The sequence below is a fragment of the Anser anser genome, assembly GCF_964211835.1.
Source record: "Anser anser genome assembly, chromosome: 20".
NCBI lineage: Eukaryota > Metazoa > Chordata > Aves > Anseriformes > Anatidae > Anser > Anser anser.
Window position 1 is genome coordinate 3,461,241 of NC_139741.1, and position 15,051 is coordinate 3,476,291.

Sequence of the window (15,051 nt, forward strand, 5' to 3'; positions counted from 1 at the left end):
CTGTAAAGTTTCCATTGTGCTGTTCTTTGATCATTCCTGTGCGTCTCTGGTCACAATCTGTTCCATTCTCTGCCATTTCATAGATCAATCACGTACGGGGGATCTAAGAGCAAAACAAAACCAAAAAACACAATGTCTCTATTTCTGGTTATGAAGATTCCATTTACTCTGTAGTCAAAAGATGCACACAACCATCCAGTAGTTCTCCAAATCACAGTTCTGTTGCATCGCACCATTAAAAAGGAGAAAGTGTTTCCATTCCCACAATGACAAAGTTTAAAACATTTCCACCCACAGAAATCTGATTTTTTTCACTTTAACGACACAACTCCCTCGCTCCTCTAACTGAAGAAAAGCTTGTTAAACAATCCCTTCCACTAATCAGCCCACTGCCTCGGCTCCACAAGGAGCAGAACTTCACACAAGCTTCAGTTCAATCCCAGAAGAGAGGCTTAAGATTTGATTCTCATATTAGAGAGCATCTATCCTGGCAGCAAGCTCCCACGTGGTATGCAACTAGACCTCAAAACCTTCTCATTTTAAGAAAGCACCCCTCAGTATGGTAAGTAAGAAACAGAATTCCATCTCATGGTGTACAGGGTAATAACTGAAACAGAAAAGGAAAGCTCTGCAACCATCTAAAGGAAAGCTTTTTGAGAAGTGTATACTCTCTCTGCTAGTTCAGCCTCTCTTTGTTGAGATCAGCCTTAAAAACCCAAAGAGCTGCTGTGGTTTTCCTTATCCAGGAGAGTAAATAGTGCAGCAACTGGAAGCCAGCACGAAGCAGAATGTTGCAAGAGTTTCCCCCCCAACAAGAAAAAAAACATGAGACCTGACCAGCTGACGATTCTTATGCAATCAGACACAAGAAGCAGCCGGTCGGACCCCTTGCTTTAAAAACCCTCTCCTGAATCTTAAAACAGTTTCAGGAATTTTGTTTTGGAAAAAAGAGGCACGCAAAGCTAAAGCATCTCCTTTGCATTATATTTCTCCCCGTAAGCAAACTTGATTTACAGTTTTTGATATGCTGCTTTTGCTGGGAAGTAGTACAATACTAGAATGACAGGTTATATAAAACTGTCTACTGCAGGAAATTAAAATTTTATGGCAAAAATAGTTCCCCTTTGATTTATGTCAGGCTTAAGAGCCAAGCCGCAATTCAGGTTTGGTAAACAGGAGCGAGATCTTCGCTTTGATTCACACTGCAATCTTTTTGTCTCTTTTTTTAATGAAACGTTAGAAGATTTAAGATACTATGTTTGTTTCGTATTTCCAGGGTTTCACAAATTAGTTTTAGACAGGCGTTCTTCTAAACAGGTACAATCCTTGTGCTTAATACAAGGAAACAGGGTACAGATAAAATTGCTAGCTAGGCTGTGGTTATTAAAGAGGTTTTACTTAAAACCCAAAAGTCAAAAAGCATCAAGGTCTTAGGAAGCAATACTTCCTCCACCAGCTTCTTTCTGAAATGAAACGAGCACAAATATAAATATGGCTAGTTAAGCAAAGCAGTAGAAATTAATCTCTTGACATGTTAGTTTTTATTCATCGAAACTTGGGCCCCAGAATACCCAAACCACCAGGGGAATTAAGGGAACAGCCTTGCAGACGTTTGCTTCTGAAGAACGTTGAAGGGCTCAGCCAAGGACAACGGGGACTGACCTGCTACAGTAAGAGCTCCACAGCATCCTCCTGCAGTCGCAGCTTTGCTCCGAACCGCTACTCAAACACCGGAGGAACACAAACCTCCCTCCTCAGACCAGGCTTACGGCAGCAGCCTGAGCTGGAAGCCAGAGGAGCTCCACCAGCACCTAGCTGAGGACACCAGGCCAGTCACTACCGCGATATAAGGACCGAACCTTTCGCCACCTCCTAATTTCTGCCGGACAGTAAGGCCCTGAAAATGGTGGAGCGTTCTGTTTCTAGTGATTGCACTTGCCACCGGTGGGTTTATTTTTATGCGCATAAAAATATTTACACACATTTCCCCTATAAATTGATACACGTGTATCAGGCACACACATTTATCAAAGATCACACAAAGATCAATTTGTGAAAAGGAAAATTGAAATTGGGCACCCGCAGTTACAAGTTTTCCTAGGAAGCTAATCTACACCAAGCCACACAAAAAAAAATCCCTTCTGGTTTAGGGAACGCTGGTCACATTTTGTTGGTGTAAACACCTATTTTAAAATGTCAGTGGAAGTCACACGCTCCTAATTTTGAAATTCATCTTTTCTTCCTTTCTTTTTTTTCCTAGATTTAGCCTTCAAGATTGAAGTGTCGAGTGGTTTGTTCTCTGCACCTAGCTGAACTACATTTCAAGGAAGTTAATTCGGGGTGATGCAAAGTGCTGTCCGTGGCCGATGCTCACGTCTCGGCTGCGCACAACCCCTCCTTGCCCATGAGCTGCCTTCCACCGCAACCCATTAAAGGCCTTCCTGGCACTCAGAGCCAGCGGCCTCTGGGGTTCCCGATGCATCGATGCCCACGTATCGACACGCGTATCACGGCTTTCGCAACCTCAGCTAGCAGAGCCAGTTTTACCCTGCCTGCTCGGGAAGGCATCAGTCTGGGATTACCTTTGCATAACACTACCTCGAGTACACAAATCAGTGTTTACAAAGATAAATAACCCCCCTGCACACTCGTGTAGGGCGCGTACTTGTTAAGAAGGCCCCAAAGTTCAACCACCCTGCAGAAGCGCTCTGAGAACTCAGATTTAAGAACAGAGATGGCTCAGGGAGATCTGGGACCTATCGCATGGCAAGTCTGGCAGGGCTGTGACTCAGAAACCAACCGCCTGCTGGTTTCAGAAAGAACTTTTCCGTTTACCAAAGCCTAATTGTACTTAAAGCATCCTAGCGTAAGGAACAGGAGGGTGTGCAGCCAGGAAGTTAGCTCCCTGATCCGTTTGACATCTATCCGAACCACCAGTCCTGCACTGGTGTCTCCACGTGGAAGTGGACTGGAGCAGGAAAGGGAGCCAAAACGGAGTTACCCTTCAGTAACCGTGTGCACATCCTCAAGTCTACGCCAAATCTGTGAGAGCTCAAAGAAAATTAAATGCCAGCTGTCAAACAGCCCCCCCGTGTCTTATGAACCCTAAGACAGACCCACAGCCTACATCTAAAAAGAAATTCCCAAGTCCACTGAGTAGTTACCAGCAAACATCCAAATAAACTATTAAAAGAGCGAGGAAAACAACTTTGAACAGTTTTTGTATCAGAGTCGCTTAGATCATCTGCTAGAGCTGCGCTCAGACAAGAAGTTCTTTGTAGGGCTGAACAAACAGCCCACAAGCCATTATTCAGCTTCAGTGCAATCCATAACACTAAGTACAAAAAGACAATTATTGCCAGTCAAAACGTAAATGGACCAACAAAAAGGGCTGATCACGACTGCGACTGGCACTTCGCAGCCTAAGTGAACAAAGTGTAACGAGCCGTTAGGACACGGGAACATCGCACACTGCAACTTCTGCACTCGGTAACCAAAGAAAAGGACAAAAGTCTCTTCTTTCCGAAGTCCTGGGGAGGCTGCTGGAGCTCCCCGCGTTGGGTCGCTGTTCTTCAGTTACAATAAGGAGAACAAAAGGTAGACCCTCACAGGTGTAACTAGCCGCACTAAGCCAGACAGCTTTACACACCTGCAACACGGTTTTGTTTCAGAGATCGGATGCTCAACGATTTACACAGGGAGTAAGCTCACCGCTCCTCAGCCGAGTAAAGGTTTTGGGAGCACTCTCCTTCAGAGCCCAGCGACTGCCTGCGCAAGAACACATTTAGATAAAGGACGAGACCAGTCCTGAAGTGAAACGTTACGTACCCCTGCAGCTCCGTAAAACCGCGCCACTCTTCACTGCCTCTTCTGTATTCAAAGCCAGCGGAACAGACAACTACGTCCTTAGCTTTGTAGGCACTCAAGACCAAAGTGAGCGCTCTTCCAAACCTTCTGTCCCTACAGAGCAAGGTAACACTGCTCATCACGTGATACAGGACTGCCAGGGTCCCTGACTTGAAGGTTAATAACTTTCCTAAAGCCACGGAAAATATAAAAAGTACCTGCTTTATTTTTCCAGTCCCTTAAGACTCAGGGGAAGCATTCAATTAAAATAAATTAGGACACATCTGAAAGACATTCGAAATCTCTACAGACGTAGCTATTACGGGCTACTTTCATATGAGTGCATTTATTCCCATCCTAAAAATGTTTTTCTAACTAAAGTAGTTTAATCCCTCAACGGACAGGACAACTAATTCAGTTAAAGACTACAGGTTTCCATTTTGTGGGTTATGCCTCTGTGCACCCGACCTATTTTCCAACTCCTAACCAGATGAAGTTTCGAAAAAAGTCATCTTACAATTTAGAGTTAAAATTTCTGTTTTTCCAAAAAGATTTTGGGACATCTCTTCGGAAAGCACAGACTGATGTTGTCACACGAGCTTCAGGGATGCCACGCTTTTTCTTCTGGGGTTAAGAGAAGTTGTGATTCTGCTGATAAGGCTGCGTATATCGAACTGTTCTCCAGTGAATCTTCTCAAGTGAACCACAAACACTGACGGTTGTCTGTGTAGATCCAGCACTAGAATCAGTTAGTATAATAAAGTCATCACACAACGCATGGGTGGAAAGGCATGAAGGCGGCAGCAAAGACAAAATTCAGGTTGCCCAGGTCTTCGCTGCGAGCTCTTGCGGAAAGCTCAAAGAAACTCCTTAAATAAAAAAGAAAACTACAGAACTGGGAACGTGAGCATGGCCAGCACAGCACACCGTGCCGCAGGGCAGGGCACAGGCCGGGTCTGAGCTCCTTGCTCCTCATGCAGGCGGGCGGCAGCAGGCCTAGGGGGCAGTTGGCAGCCTAGGGAACGAGGCATCTCCTCTAACGGGGACAGAGCTTGCCAGGCTGCTGCAATACCCAGAAAGCGGCTTTCTGAGGGTGGCACACGCCGCTGTGAGGGCATCACGAGAGCCCTCCCTAGTGCTGGGCTGCCCTGCTACCTTCAGTTTCTCAAGCTTCCAGCTCAGCTATATCCATGTCTTGAATCAGGCAGCGCCACAACGCTCCTCGCGTGCTTCACGCCCTCCCTCCAGCAGGGGTTCAGCGAGGAGCACCATCGCAGCACCGACCGCTGCCTCCTGGCGAGGGCACGGTGCGTACGCCCGAGCAGCTCCTCTACCAAAACCCATCGCTTGGGAAGAACGGTAGCAACAGAGAGAAGGGCTTTGAAGAGAGGGCAACGCAGCTCGGGAAAAAATAAAACAACTTAATATTCAGGTGACTAAGCTGACACAGCGTCTTTCACGTCCTCGGTTTCAGAGGGCCATAAGGAAATCCATGCACGTTAACGGCTTGGCAGAGGGTCTGAAGGTGGCAGTCAAGCTCTCATCGGCAGAATCCCCGTGCTTCCAAAAAGCAGGGAGGATAGAAAGGTCACAGGAGCTGTCACAAAACAACAGAGCCTGCACAAAAAGGCCCTGCTAAAATTTAAGCAGGAGAGAACCAAGGGTGAGAAAAATAAGAGTATGAACCCAGCCCTAGGAATCAGCACCTCGAGCTCCTCCAGCAGCGGCGCAGAGGGCAGTTTGCTCGGAGCTGTGCCCTTATCCTCTGCTCTAGGTGCCGGAGGGGCAGCGTCCCCGCAGCAAGATGCCCGAGCGAGCCCAGCCGTTAAACCACGGTGCTGCTGCTGCTGGAAGAGGCGGCACCGATCGAGTGCAACAGAGACAAAAGGAACAGAGGTACCTAACAAGTCCCAGGGAGAACGGTGGCCGAAGCATTCTCCTGAGACTTCCTCCTTTTCACAGGCATTCGCAGCCTCTGCCTCGAAGCAACGCGGTTACACGACGGCTGCCTCGGCCACGCACCAAGAACGGCCTGCCCACGCCGTGTGAAGCACAGGGGCTACTTCGGAGCCTTGCCAGAGAGGAGAACATTTTTTCAACAAGTCAGCAATACACGAGGCTGCCTGCCTCACGTCTTAATGTCCCCTGGGTCTGTCAGGTCAGCGTGACACCAAACCCAGCCACGTGCTGTCCCGTGTCCCATGCTCGGTGTTGCAACAGCCTCACTGCTGCACCCTTCGTTCCCGTGGGATGGCAAAGTCCAGCCAGCTCACACTTCTCCACATGGCACTGAAGGTAAAGGTCTAACCAAAGGTGATGGCTTCTCTTCACAGCTCTGCCAGAAAAAACCTGCTCTGCTCTAACTATTGCTCCTGAAGTGTAGTAGGTTTGGGTTTGTTTTAGAAACAGAACTCAGTAAGAAATAAAAGGAAGTCTCAAAGCACGCATTAACATCCTAACAATAGGTATTCACAGGACGCAGTCAGACAGTTATGACAGATTCCAAGGCTATTCAAAGACAGCCCCAGGAAAAGACTCTTTGAAGTGGGAACAGCGCAGACTTCCCAGCTGAACGCCAACACCCGCTTCCAGTGCCCTCCCCTTTCTCACTGCCACTTCCCACTTCAAAGCTACCAAGCCCCCTCCTTCCCCCAGAAATCACCAGCACCGTTGATTTCACCTGCTAAGTAGGGCAAGAAGCTCAAATTAACAAGCAGCGCTAACCTCCCACTGCACGACGGCAAACGTGCTATTTCAGACTCTCATCCGAAAGTGCAGGGTGAGGCAATCGTTATAACCATCGCCTATTACCAGTGAGAAATAACAATAACAAAGAGCCCGTCCCGTGATGTGGAAATAAAAGCAGGCTGACGTTACGAAGCCCCTTTGGCGCGCTCCGAGGAATAAAGGCATAACCTCACAGCCCCCCCACCTCGGGGCGCTCAGCCCACATCCTTAGCGCTAACTAAAGCAGGGCACCCCCTTGTTGGCAGGCACCGCCTCCGGCAGCACGGAGAACGAGGGCAGGAGCAGAGACCGGTACCGAAGCCGTGCAGCTTCTCGGGGGGATCTCAGGGGTTAACCCCGATTCCGCAGCGCCACCGCCGCACGCCCGCAGCTCCCCTCCCCTCCCCTCGGGTCCCCGAAACGCCTCCAAACGCCCGGGCTGCAAAACCGGCGCCCGGCTGCCTCAGGGCGCTCCGTAACTGCCCGGCGGTGTCGGTCGGAGCCGCGGGCGCCAGCCCCGTTCAGCCGCTTCCCTCCCCTCAGGAGGGGCCGCGAGGACCCCCCGGTGCCTTGGGGCCCGCCCGAAGCCGCCCCCCGGCTCCCTCAGGCCGCCCCCAGCCCCTCAGCGGCCGGCCCCGGGGGCTGTTGCCATGGAAACCGCGGGGCCCGGGGCCGGCCTGAGGAGGGGAGCGGCGGCCGGGAGCGGGTTTGGGGGCGGCGGGGGCGGCTCCACAGCGGCCTGAGGTGCCCCGGGGGAGCCGAGCGACCCCGAGCTCCCCGCCCCCGCCCGCCCGCCCGCACTCACCGCGCTGCGCCCCGGCTGCTCCCGCTGGGCCCGGGCCAACCCGGAAGTAGGGAGGCGGAGCCCGCCCGGCCCGCTGACGTCACTTCCTGCGTACCGCACTGCACCGCCCGCTCCCTGTTCCCTCGGGCGCTCTCCGCGGCCGGCGGGGCCCCGCCCCTCGCCGTGCTGGCGTCACTTCCTGGCGACGGCGAGGCCTGGTGGCAGCGTGGAGGCGGCGGCGGCGGTAAGGGGCGGGGGGGGAACGGGCGGGGCCGGGCCCGGTTTTAACGGCTCTAACGGTTCTAATGGGCCCGGCCCGGCCCTAACGGTCCCGCTCCCCCTCTCTCTCGTTGCAGGCGCCCCCCGGAGCCGCAGCACGGCCGAGCAGCCCCCGGCCGCCCCCCCGCAGCCGCCGCCCGGTGCCGCCATGGAGCAGCTGGGCAAGGCGGGGCTGCTCGGGCTGGTGGCGGGCGTGGCGTGCGGCCTCTGCCTCGGCTGGGGCCTCCGCGGGCGGCTCCTGCGGCACCCCCGGGCCCGGCCGGCGGCGGAGCCCCTGGGCGGAGCGGGGGCTGAGGCGGCGGTGCCCGGGGAGGACGGGGAGTTCAAGCTGGTGCTGGTGGTGCGGAACGACCTCAAGATGGGCAAGGGGAAGGTGGCGGCGCAGTGCTGCCACGCCGCCGTGTCGGCCTACAAGCAGGCGCAGAGGAGGACGCCCGAGGTGCTGAAGCAGTGGGAGTACTGCGGGCAGCCCAAGGTGGTCCTCAGGGCTCCCGACGAAGAGACGCTGATCCAGCTCTTGGCCGAGGCCAGGCGCCTGGGCCTCACCGTCAGCCTGGTGCGGGACGCCGGCCGCACGCAGATCGCCCCCGGCTCCCAGACGGTGCTCGGCATCGGGCCGGGCCCGGCCGATGTGGTGGATCAAGTGTCCGGGCACCTAAAGCTCTTCTGAGCCGGGGCCCAAATAAGCGCCAGCGCGTTGGTATGCGTCAGTACTGAGGGGTGAAATCCAGAAGTTGGGATGATTCCATATGCTCTCAGTAAAAATAAATATCTTTTTTTTTTGTAAAAAACTTAAACTTGCAAAATTTAATGCTGTTTATAAGTTTCTCTAGCTTCTGTATTACATGCTAAAGCGGGAAAGAAAACACTAAGCTGGGTAGAGAGGAGAAGCAGAGCTGAATTTTCCTACCCTAAGCAGGAGGAACCAAGCATTTGTAAGACTTGTGCAGCTGATGATCTAACATTTTGTCTGCTTTATTGACTGGATACAAGCATTAGAGAAGGTTGTCTTGTGCCAAAAATAGAAGGTTCCCCTCCACTGTTGCCTTGCACGAGGATATTTTAGATTGATTTTGTAATTCACAACAGCCTGGCTGCCAGAGCAGCTAGATTGCCCCATACAGCAGGGGATAGCTGCGGCTAACTTAGCGCAGTTTCTGATCCGGTAACTGATGCAACACCTTGTAACTGGTATGAGATGTATGAGACAGAACAAGTTAAACAGGGTGTACAGCTCAGTGCTTAAGAGCTATAAAAGCTTCTAAAGGGAAGCCGTGCTCCTTTCTGGACAGGGCTGTGTAGCTACTGCATTTACAAGAATGTAAGCACACCAGTTTCCCATCTGGCTGACATAGGGAGTTACCCACATGTGTATAAACAGCTTGCCACACAGGAAGAAACTTAATTCCTGTTTTACTGAGGATTAAAAAGTTCTCATAGGTCTAAGAAAGCACTCAGTTATAGAAATCGATTACTGAAGTTACTGGGCAAAGGTCAGATGGCCCTGATCATGGCTCACGTACTACCCAAATCACAGAGATTCTACCCACGGCGCTCCCTTTTAACTCTAATACTGTAAAAGGCAAGTTACCTGTGCTTCTAATTAGGTGGATTTTCTGTTACTTTTAGTTTTGTAGCAAGGCTGATTGGTGGGTTTTTTTTGAGAGTTCTGCTATTGAGCACTGAGTCAGGAGTTCTCTGCAGAGTTCTCGCTCAGGATCCCATTGAGATCTTTCCTAGGCCAGTTTCTTATCAGCCCAGGGAAGGTCTGAGCCCACTGAGACAGGTGAGAGGCACAGCCTGGGAGAGCTCTGTGCTTCCTCCTCCAGCCCTCGGCAGCACAGTTCATCAGGGAATAAACAATCCCAGCTCTAGCCTGCAGCTCCCAGCCCCCCCAGCTTCATACCCACTACCCTTCCACACTGACCTGCTGTAAACGCTCGACTGGGAGAATCGCTCAGTTCAAGCTGAGCAAGGAGGAAGGGGATTCAGCCTCAGAGCTGCGACCTGACGCTGAAGATAGCTGGAGAAGCTTCTGCCTCGTAGCCAGGAGCTATCACAAGTAGGGCCAGGGCTGTACCGTTCATTGCACTCAAATATGACAGTATTCATTGAGAAACATTTAAGTCGTTTTTATTTGAAGCTAAATATATTTAAGGCAACTTACATACCTAGAACATAATCTCCATTTAACTGACACACCCTACTACGATCCTAACGTATCATCTGGGCGAAGATGCTGTAGTTGACCGCAGCGCAGCCAACTCTTGAAAAGTGCTATTTTCTTCTGTCTGGCATAATCTTTCTATAGAAAAAGCATCACATATTTTCTTGTATCGTCCCCTCGGCGCAAGACACCACTACTGGTCTCTATTGCTTCTGTTCTAATGGCCCCTTCTACCCTTGAGGTGTATGCACTCTTATGCCCCCACCGACTAGCACTGTAATACTTGGTTCAAGGTTGAAGGTCCTTTTGAAGACAGTAAAGTGAAGCTACCACTATGCAGCATGTCCACAGTCCAGTAATTTATTTTTAAATTGAGTAATTTCAAATTGCACAAACAAAACTGAACAGCAATATGCTTGAATTCTCTCTTCTGTACACTCAAAACAGTGATCTAAAACACCACAATATCCAACATACACAAACCTCAGGGCAGGGTTAGTAAATACACAGATTGGAATCATGGTGCTCTGTTCCTGAATGGAATGTCCCACAAAAGCACAGGATACAGCACAACATAAGGTCATCTGTTACATATGGAGTGAGCAAAAAGACACTAGCATTTTCTATATGCATAACTGGAAAAACCTGCATAGGTTAAGGAAAAAACTTTTACTCATTTTAAGTCAGGCAAGGTTGTCTGTACGCATCTTAAAATCTTTTAGAGCTATGCAATCCAACCAGGGTAGGATATGCTGATTAGTGTTGTCTCTTGTCAGCGGTCTTGCAAGGTCAAATACAAGTATCTTCACTTTAGCTTTCTCCGAATATACAGTGAGACTTAAATGCATTTAGAATAGACAGTACATACTGTAAGCTGCTCACATACAATGAACTTAAGATTCAATATTAGAGTTTAACACTATAGAGTGCAAATCAGAATCTTCACAATAGACTTAATGGTAATAAGCAGTCCTGCAAAAGCCCACTTGAACAAACTTGTTTAAACTATTCCCCTTTTAAAGTAAAGTCTAAATGACATGGAATGTGAAAAAGATTTAACATAAGTGATTCAAAGTTTGCGCTAGAAAAAACAGTCCTTCATGAAATAAAGGTTACAAGAACACGAGGCAGAACTCTTGCTTTTTCCCTGGTATGAGTTAAAGCGGGGAGGGACGGTGGAGTTTCAGTAAGAAAATATGCTAGCTCCAAACTGACTTGTGCTGCACCTTACATGCTGTACCCAAAGCCAGGCTGCGGTTGCCCGTACGGAGGTGCAGTGTAGCCATAGCCAAAAGGTGCTTGTGGAGGAACTGCAACGCTGGGTCCTGCTGTCAACATTAGCTGGGGCTGACCTGGAAGACAGAACAGTTCCACCTTTACTCCTAGGTGCCAAGAGCTCCGTCAGAATTCCTGCGACTTCCCCGTTGTCGTTTGTCTTTAACAGTAACTCCCCTGGTGTAGGGTTTTCAGCAGCCAGAATGGCTACTTCCCCACAAGGCCTCAGAAAGAGGAAGTTTATTACTAAATAAATAAATAAACACTCTATGACATATGTACACTAACGGATTCTTGCAGTCAGAGGCAAGTTAATTTCTTAGAAATCCAGCAAGGAAAGCGAAAGGAACAGCTTTCTATTTTGCTCACACAGTCCCGGCATCAGTTTGACTTTAGAACAGCAATCCCTGCTCCAATTTTGTGAGCAACTTAGCTTCCTTTAGGCCAGAGTTCCTTCCATACTGCATCGAGCCTGATGCAGAGGCTGGACCCCAGAGTTCTAAAGCACAAAAGCAGTTTTTGAGTCACATTTGCTACAGTGGAGTAGTTCATTCCAGAGAAATAAGTATTAAATGTCTGAATTTCAGCTACTTCAGGCAAGACTTTAAATAAGACAGCCCAACAGCTTGCAGTAAGGCTAAGACATCCGTTCCAGGCTAGTTCTTTCAGCCTTCCAATAGTTTTAATACGCTTGAATTGCTAAGTGAGCATAAAGACAACTGCATCACAATATTTTATTTTTTTTCCTTCTTCCTTAGGAGACAGCATAGAGCTGATGATTTATCAGATTAGCACTCAGAGCTAGGTCTTGAAACATCATGCCCTACAGCTTTATGGCTGATATTCCGCAATTACTGCACTGCTTCAGGATGTGTGACTAGAGATGCCAGCGATACACCATCAGCTCCTTCATCACTGGATGGAATTCATATTTCTAACTAAAATCAGTGGAATAACTGAATGTGAAGGAAATACCCAAGATAAAAATAAAGCATATTGAGCAAGATCCAAATAATACAATTCTAGTACAGCTCCTGCACTATTTTCTCTAGAAAATGTTTCCTTAATAGGCTCGCATAATCTTAAATCCTGCTGTCCACACACAATCTTCGCAGCAGCACCGAAGTGGTACTTTATCTAGTATTTTAGAAGATATTCCCTTAAGAATTGATTTCATATGAAGAACATTTCAGGGTGGGGGGAGGACCACCAAAACACATCTAGAGAGGTGTTGATTTAAAAGATAAATGTGTTACTGACAATGCACGAACTAAAATATTACCATAAACAATAGGTTGTGTTTCCGTAGCTTGCTCCTCTTCCTTTCTCAAAGACTCTGATGCATCCAGTTTATCCACCTGGAATTGAAACCAACAATTAAAACAACAACTCCAGAAGAGGTACTTATTCATGGCAGAGAAGTGGAAAAGCCTTAGTGGTATGTTAACACCCATCAAGAAAAGGAGACCATTTACAAGTTAAGATCAATTCAAGTAGCAATGTTGGTACTGGTGCAGTCAAGATTGTCCATTTCCTGAAAAACACCCTTCATTGAGGGATCTGTGGAACTTCATTGAAAGCTCGCTCCAGGCCAAAGCTTTGTATGAGAGGTCCCATACTGGACTAGAGCTACTTTGGCATCAGTAAGCTCAGTGACTGTTGCTCCAACTGCTTCGAACCAACAGCCTTAGGTCACAAACTCCGATTTTAGCGGTGTCAGTTGGAGACCTTTGGTGTTGGAGCAACTAAGGTAACGTCCAGACCTGGAGAAGTTTCCCTGAATATAACACTGATGCAAAGTGATCTGAAGTTGGTATTCGTAGAACAGACTGCAATAGCATCCGACATGTCACTTGAGCCTCAAGATTTCACTTTCCAAACCCATTCACTCATGCAATTTAAGTTCAAATGCAGAGAATGCATGTGTATAAGACTTGCTTTTTTCCACTCTAGAACTGTGTGGCAGTCAGCCTAAACCCACAAATACTCGACTTGTTCAAGCTTAGTACACAGTAACAGGACGAGACTAGCCAGCTTCACTCTGCTGCACAGCAAGTGGAAATGTGCTGTTAGCCCAGCCCTACAAAAGGCAAGAGAAGAAACTTGTTCTGTATCGCAGCATCACTTGCTACTAGAACGGATCCAAGGAAACTCAGCATTACTACAGGCTAAGGCAGGCCCTGAAACTAGAACCACAAAAAGTAGGTATTGCTATTTTACCTGGGAGATAAGATTTAGAATAAAGTCAGAGACAACCACGCCAATTACTTTGTAAAACAGTAAGACAACTCACAAACCAGATTAGTCTTTAATTTCATGTGTCCTTAATAAAGGAGCTCAAAGGTAGGTTTCCTGTACTTACACAGGGTCAGCATTACTTAACAGCTACATCAACATCCGTGAGTTGAAGAGTTTTCAGATTAACTGTGCTACATTAGCAGTTACCTGCAAGCAGCACTAACAGCTTTCTTCTTCCTTAGTTGCATGTTATGTGTTCCATAAACCTCTTAATTTGTAACCTCAATTAGAGGCATTAATCCATGAAGTGGCATAAGTCCTGAGCTTTATGAGTTCGTTCATTGACTGGGCTTCCGTGGCAAGCCTTTTTGTCGTCTCACACCAGTATCTGGCTTGCTGTTGTCAAAGCGCACAGGAGCGTATGCCAATGCTTTACGACTCGTTTCCAGACACCATGCTGAAAACTATACTGTTTTTGACTCAAATAGCAACACACTGAACACAAAAGCACAAGTTTAGAGATGCAGATCCAAGAAGAATGTGCAGGTTTGGTACTAAGCAGAGGCATTTGGTTTACACACGCTTGGAAAGCCTCCAGCCCAGGACATTTAATGCATTTTTGACCCCGTTTTGATGCCTCTCCTCAGAATTAAGCAAATATTTTCAATAACAAGAGCAAGTCTGTAACCAGCCTGCAGGATGGTTCTCACACCACTTGCTTAAGCGTCATCAGGTTCGGTACCCTAACACACTTGTTACAAGATTGTTTTAAAGGCTTTTCCACAGGGACTGCAATAAGCTGTAGAAGAAAAGTAACATGCATTCAATGTTACCGTGTTATGTGTGCATGAAAAAGAGGCAAAAGTACTGAAGCAGGAGTGAGGTCTGAAGATGACTGCCATACAGGCTCCCCCCAAAAAACCACACGCAGCCCACAGCAATGCCTTGTAGCTTAAGGAGTAGTGGGATGTAATTGCAATGACTGCTACACATGCGTAGTTTATGCAAACACTGCAGTTCAATTACCTTTTTTCACACACACGCTTTCTTACTACCTCACTTACTAGCTGCTGAAGGACCTTACACTACGCATTTTAGTCAGGTTAGCCTTGAGTTCCAGTGGTGTATTTACAGATATCTTGTCACCAAGAAGCAGTTTGCACTTAGTCCGTCCTGAAGCCATTTGTCAGTTTGCCCTTTGCTCAACCACATTAATGGAAAACTCACACTAGGGCTGATTTCTGTTCTAAGGAGAACTGGAGTGGCATTTGTACGGAAACAAATGGACAGAAGCCTTAGAATTGCTCTTAGGAAGGGCAACATTGCATAGCAAAAGGCAAGACCCAGAGTAGCCTCAGAGGAGCTTTTTGTTGTTTCTTTTAAGGGGTAGCAAGAGAAATTTAATGAAGCTGAGGAGCTTGGAAGGCAGTCTTTTTTTTTTTTGCACAACTACAAGAAACTTACTACAGGGAAGGGAACCACAGACTTGGTCTAATAACTGAGGTTTTAAGTTACTGTGTGAGCTAGAACACCATGTGGATTAGACTAGCACCATAAGAACTGGACACCTGAGTGAGAAAGAGTCTCTTCTGAAGCAGCTAGTATCTATTCTGTCTACTGTCAGCACACATTAGTAACAGTCAAGCGATCAGGAACTGGATCACAGTCCTATACTTGTATATTCTCTAATACATTAGCAAATGCCATATTGGTTTATAGTTCAGAGAGAGATAGC

At 48.1% G+C, this 15,051-nt stretch overlaps 3 protein-coding genes across 6 annotated transcripts in view; 1 reads left to right on the plus strand and 2 right to left on the minus strand.

Annotated features, from left to right (window-relative positions):
* VMP1 (vacuole membrane protein 1) overlaps window positions 1-7,517 on the minus strand; it is a 67,674-nt gene extending 60,157 nt beyond the window's left edge. The window contains exons 1-2 of one of the 3 annotated variants that reach the window (XM_083806311.1): window positions 7,379-7,517; window positions 1-103 (exon numbers count right to left, since the gene is read on the minus strand). In XM_083806311.1, the coding sequence (XP_083662437.1) occupies window positions 1-76 (76 nt within the window). In that variant the 5' untranslated portion in view covers window positions 77-103; window positions 7,379-7,517. Of the gene's footprint in view, window positions 104-668; window positions 786-6,570 lie in introns of those variants that run through there. The other 2 variants (XM_083806312.1, XM_083806313.1) reach the window with 2 other exon arrangements.
* PTRH2 (peptidyl-tRNA hydrolase 2) lies at window positions 7,470-8,433 on the plus strand. The gene is made up of 2 exons (XM_083806327.1): window positions 7,470-7,601; window positions 7,714-8,433. The coding sequence occupies exon 2, from the start codon at window positions 7,785-7,787 to the stop codon at window positions 8,304-8,306; it is 522 nt and encodes a 173-aa protein (XP_083662453.1). The 5' UTR covers window positions 7,470-7,601; window positions 7,714-7,784; the 3' UTR covers window positions 8,307-8,433.
* A 1,314-nt stretch (window positions 8,434-9,747) lies between these two features.
* Window positions 9,748-15,051, minus strand: part of CLTC (clathrin heavy chain) — a 31,871-nt gene continuing 26,567 nt past the window's right edge. For both annotated transcript variants that reach the window (XM_083806285.1, XM_083806284.1), the window contains 2 exons: window positions 12,361-12,436; window positions 9,748-11,155 (listed from right to left, as the gene is read on the minus strand). In XM_083806285.1, the coding sequence (XP_083662411.1) occupies window positions 11,031-11,155; window positions 12,361-12,436 (201 nt within the window). In that variant the 3' untranslated portion in view covers window positions 9,748-11,030. The remainder of the gene's footprint in view (window positions 11,156-12,360; window positions 12,437-15,051) is intronic.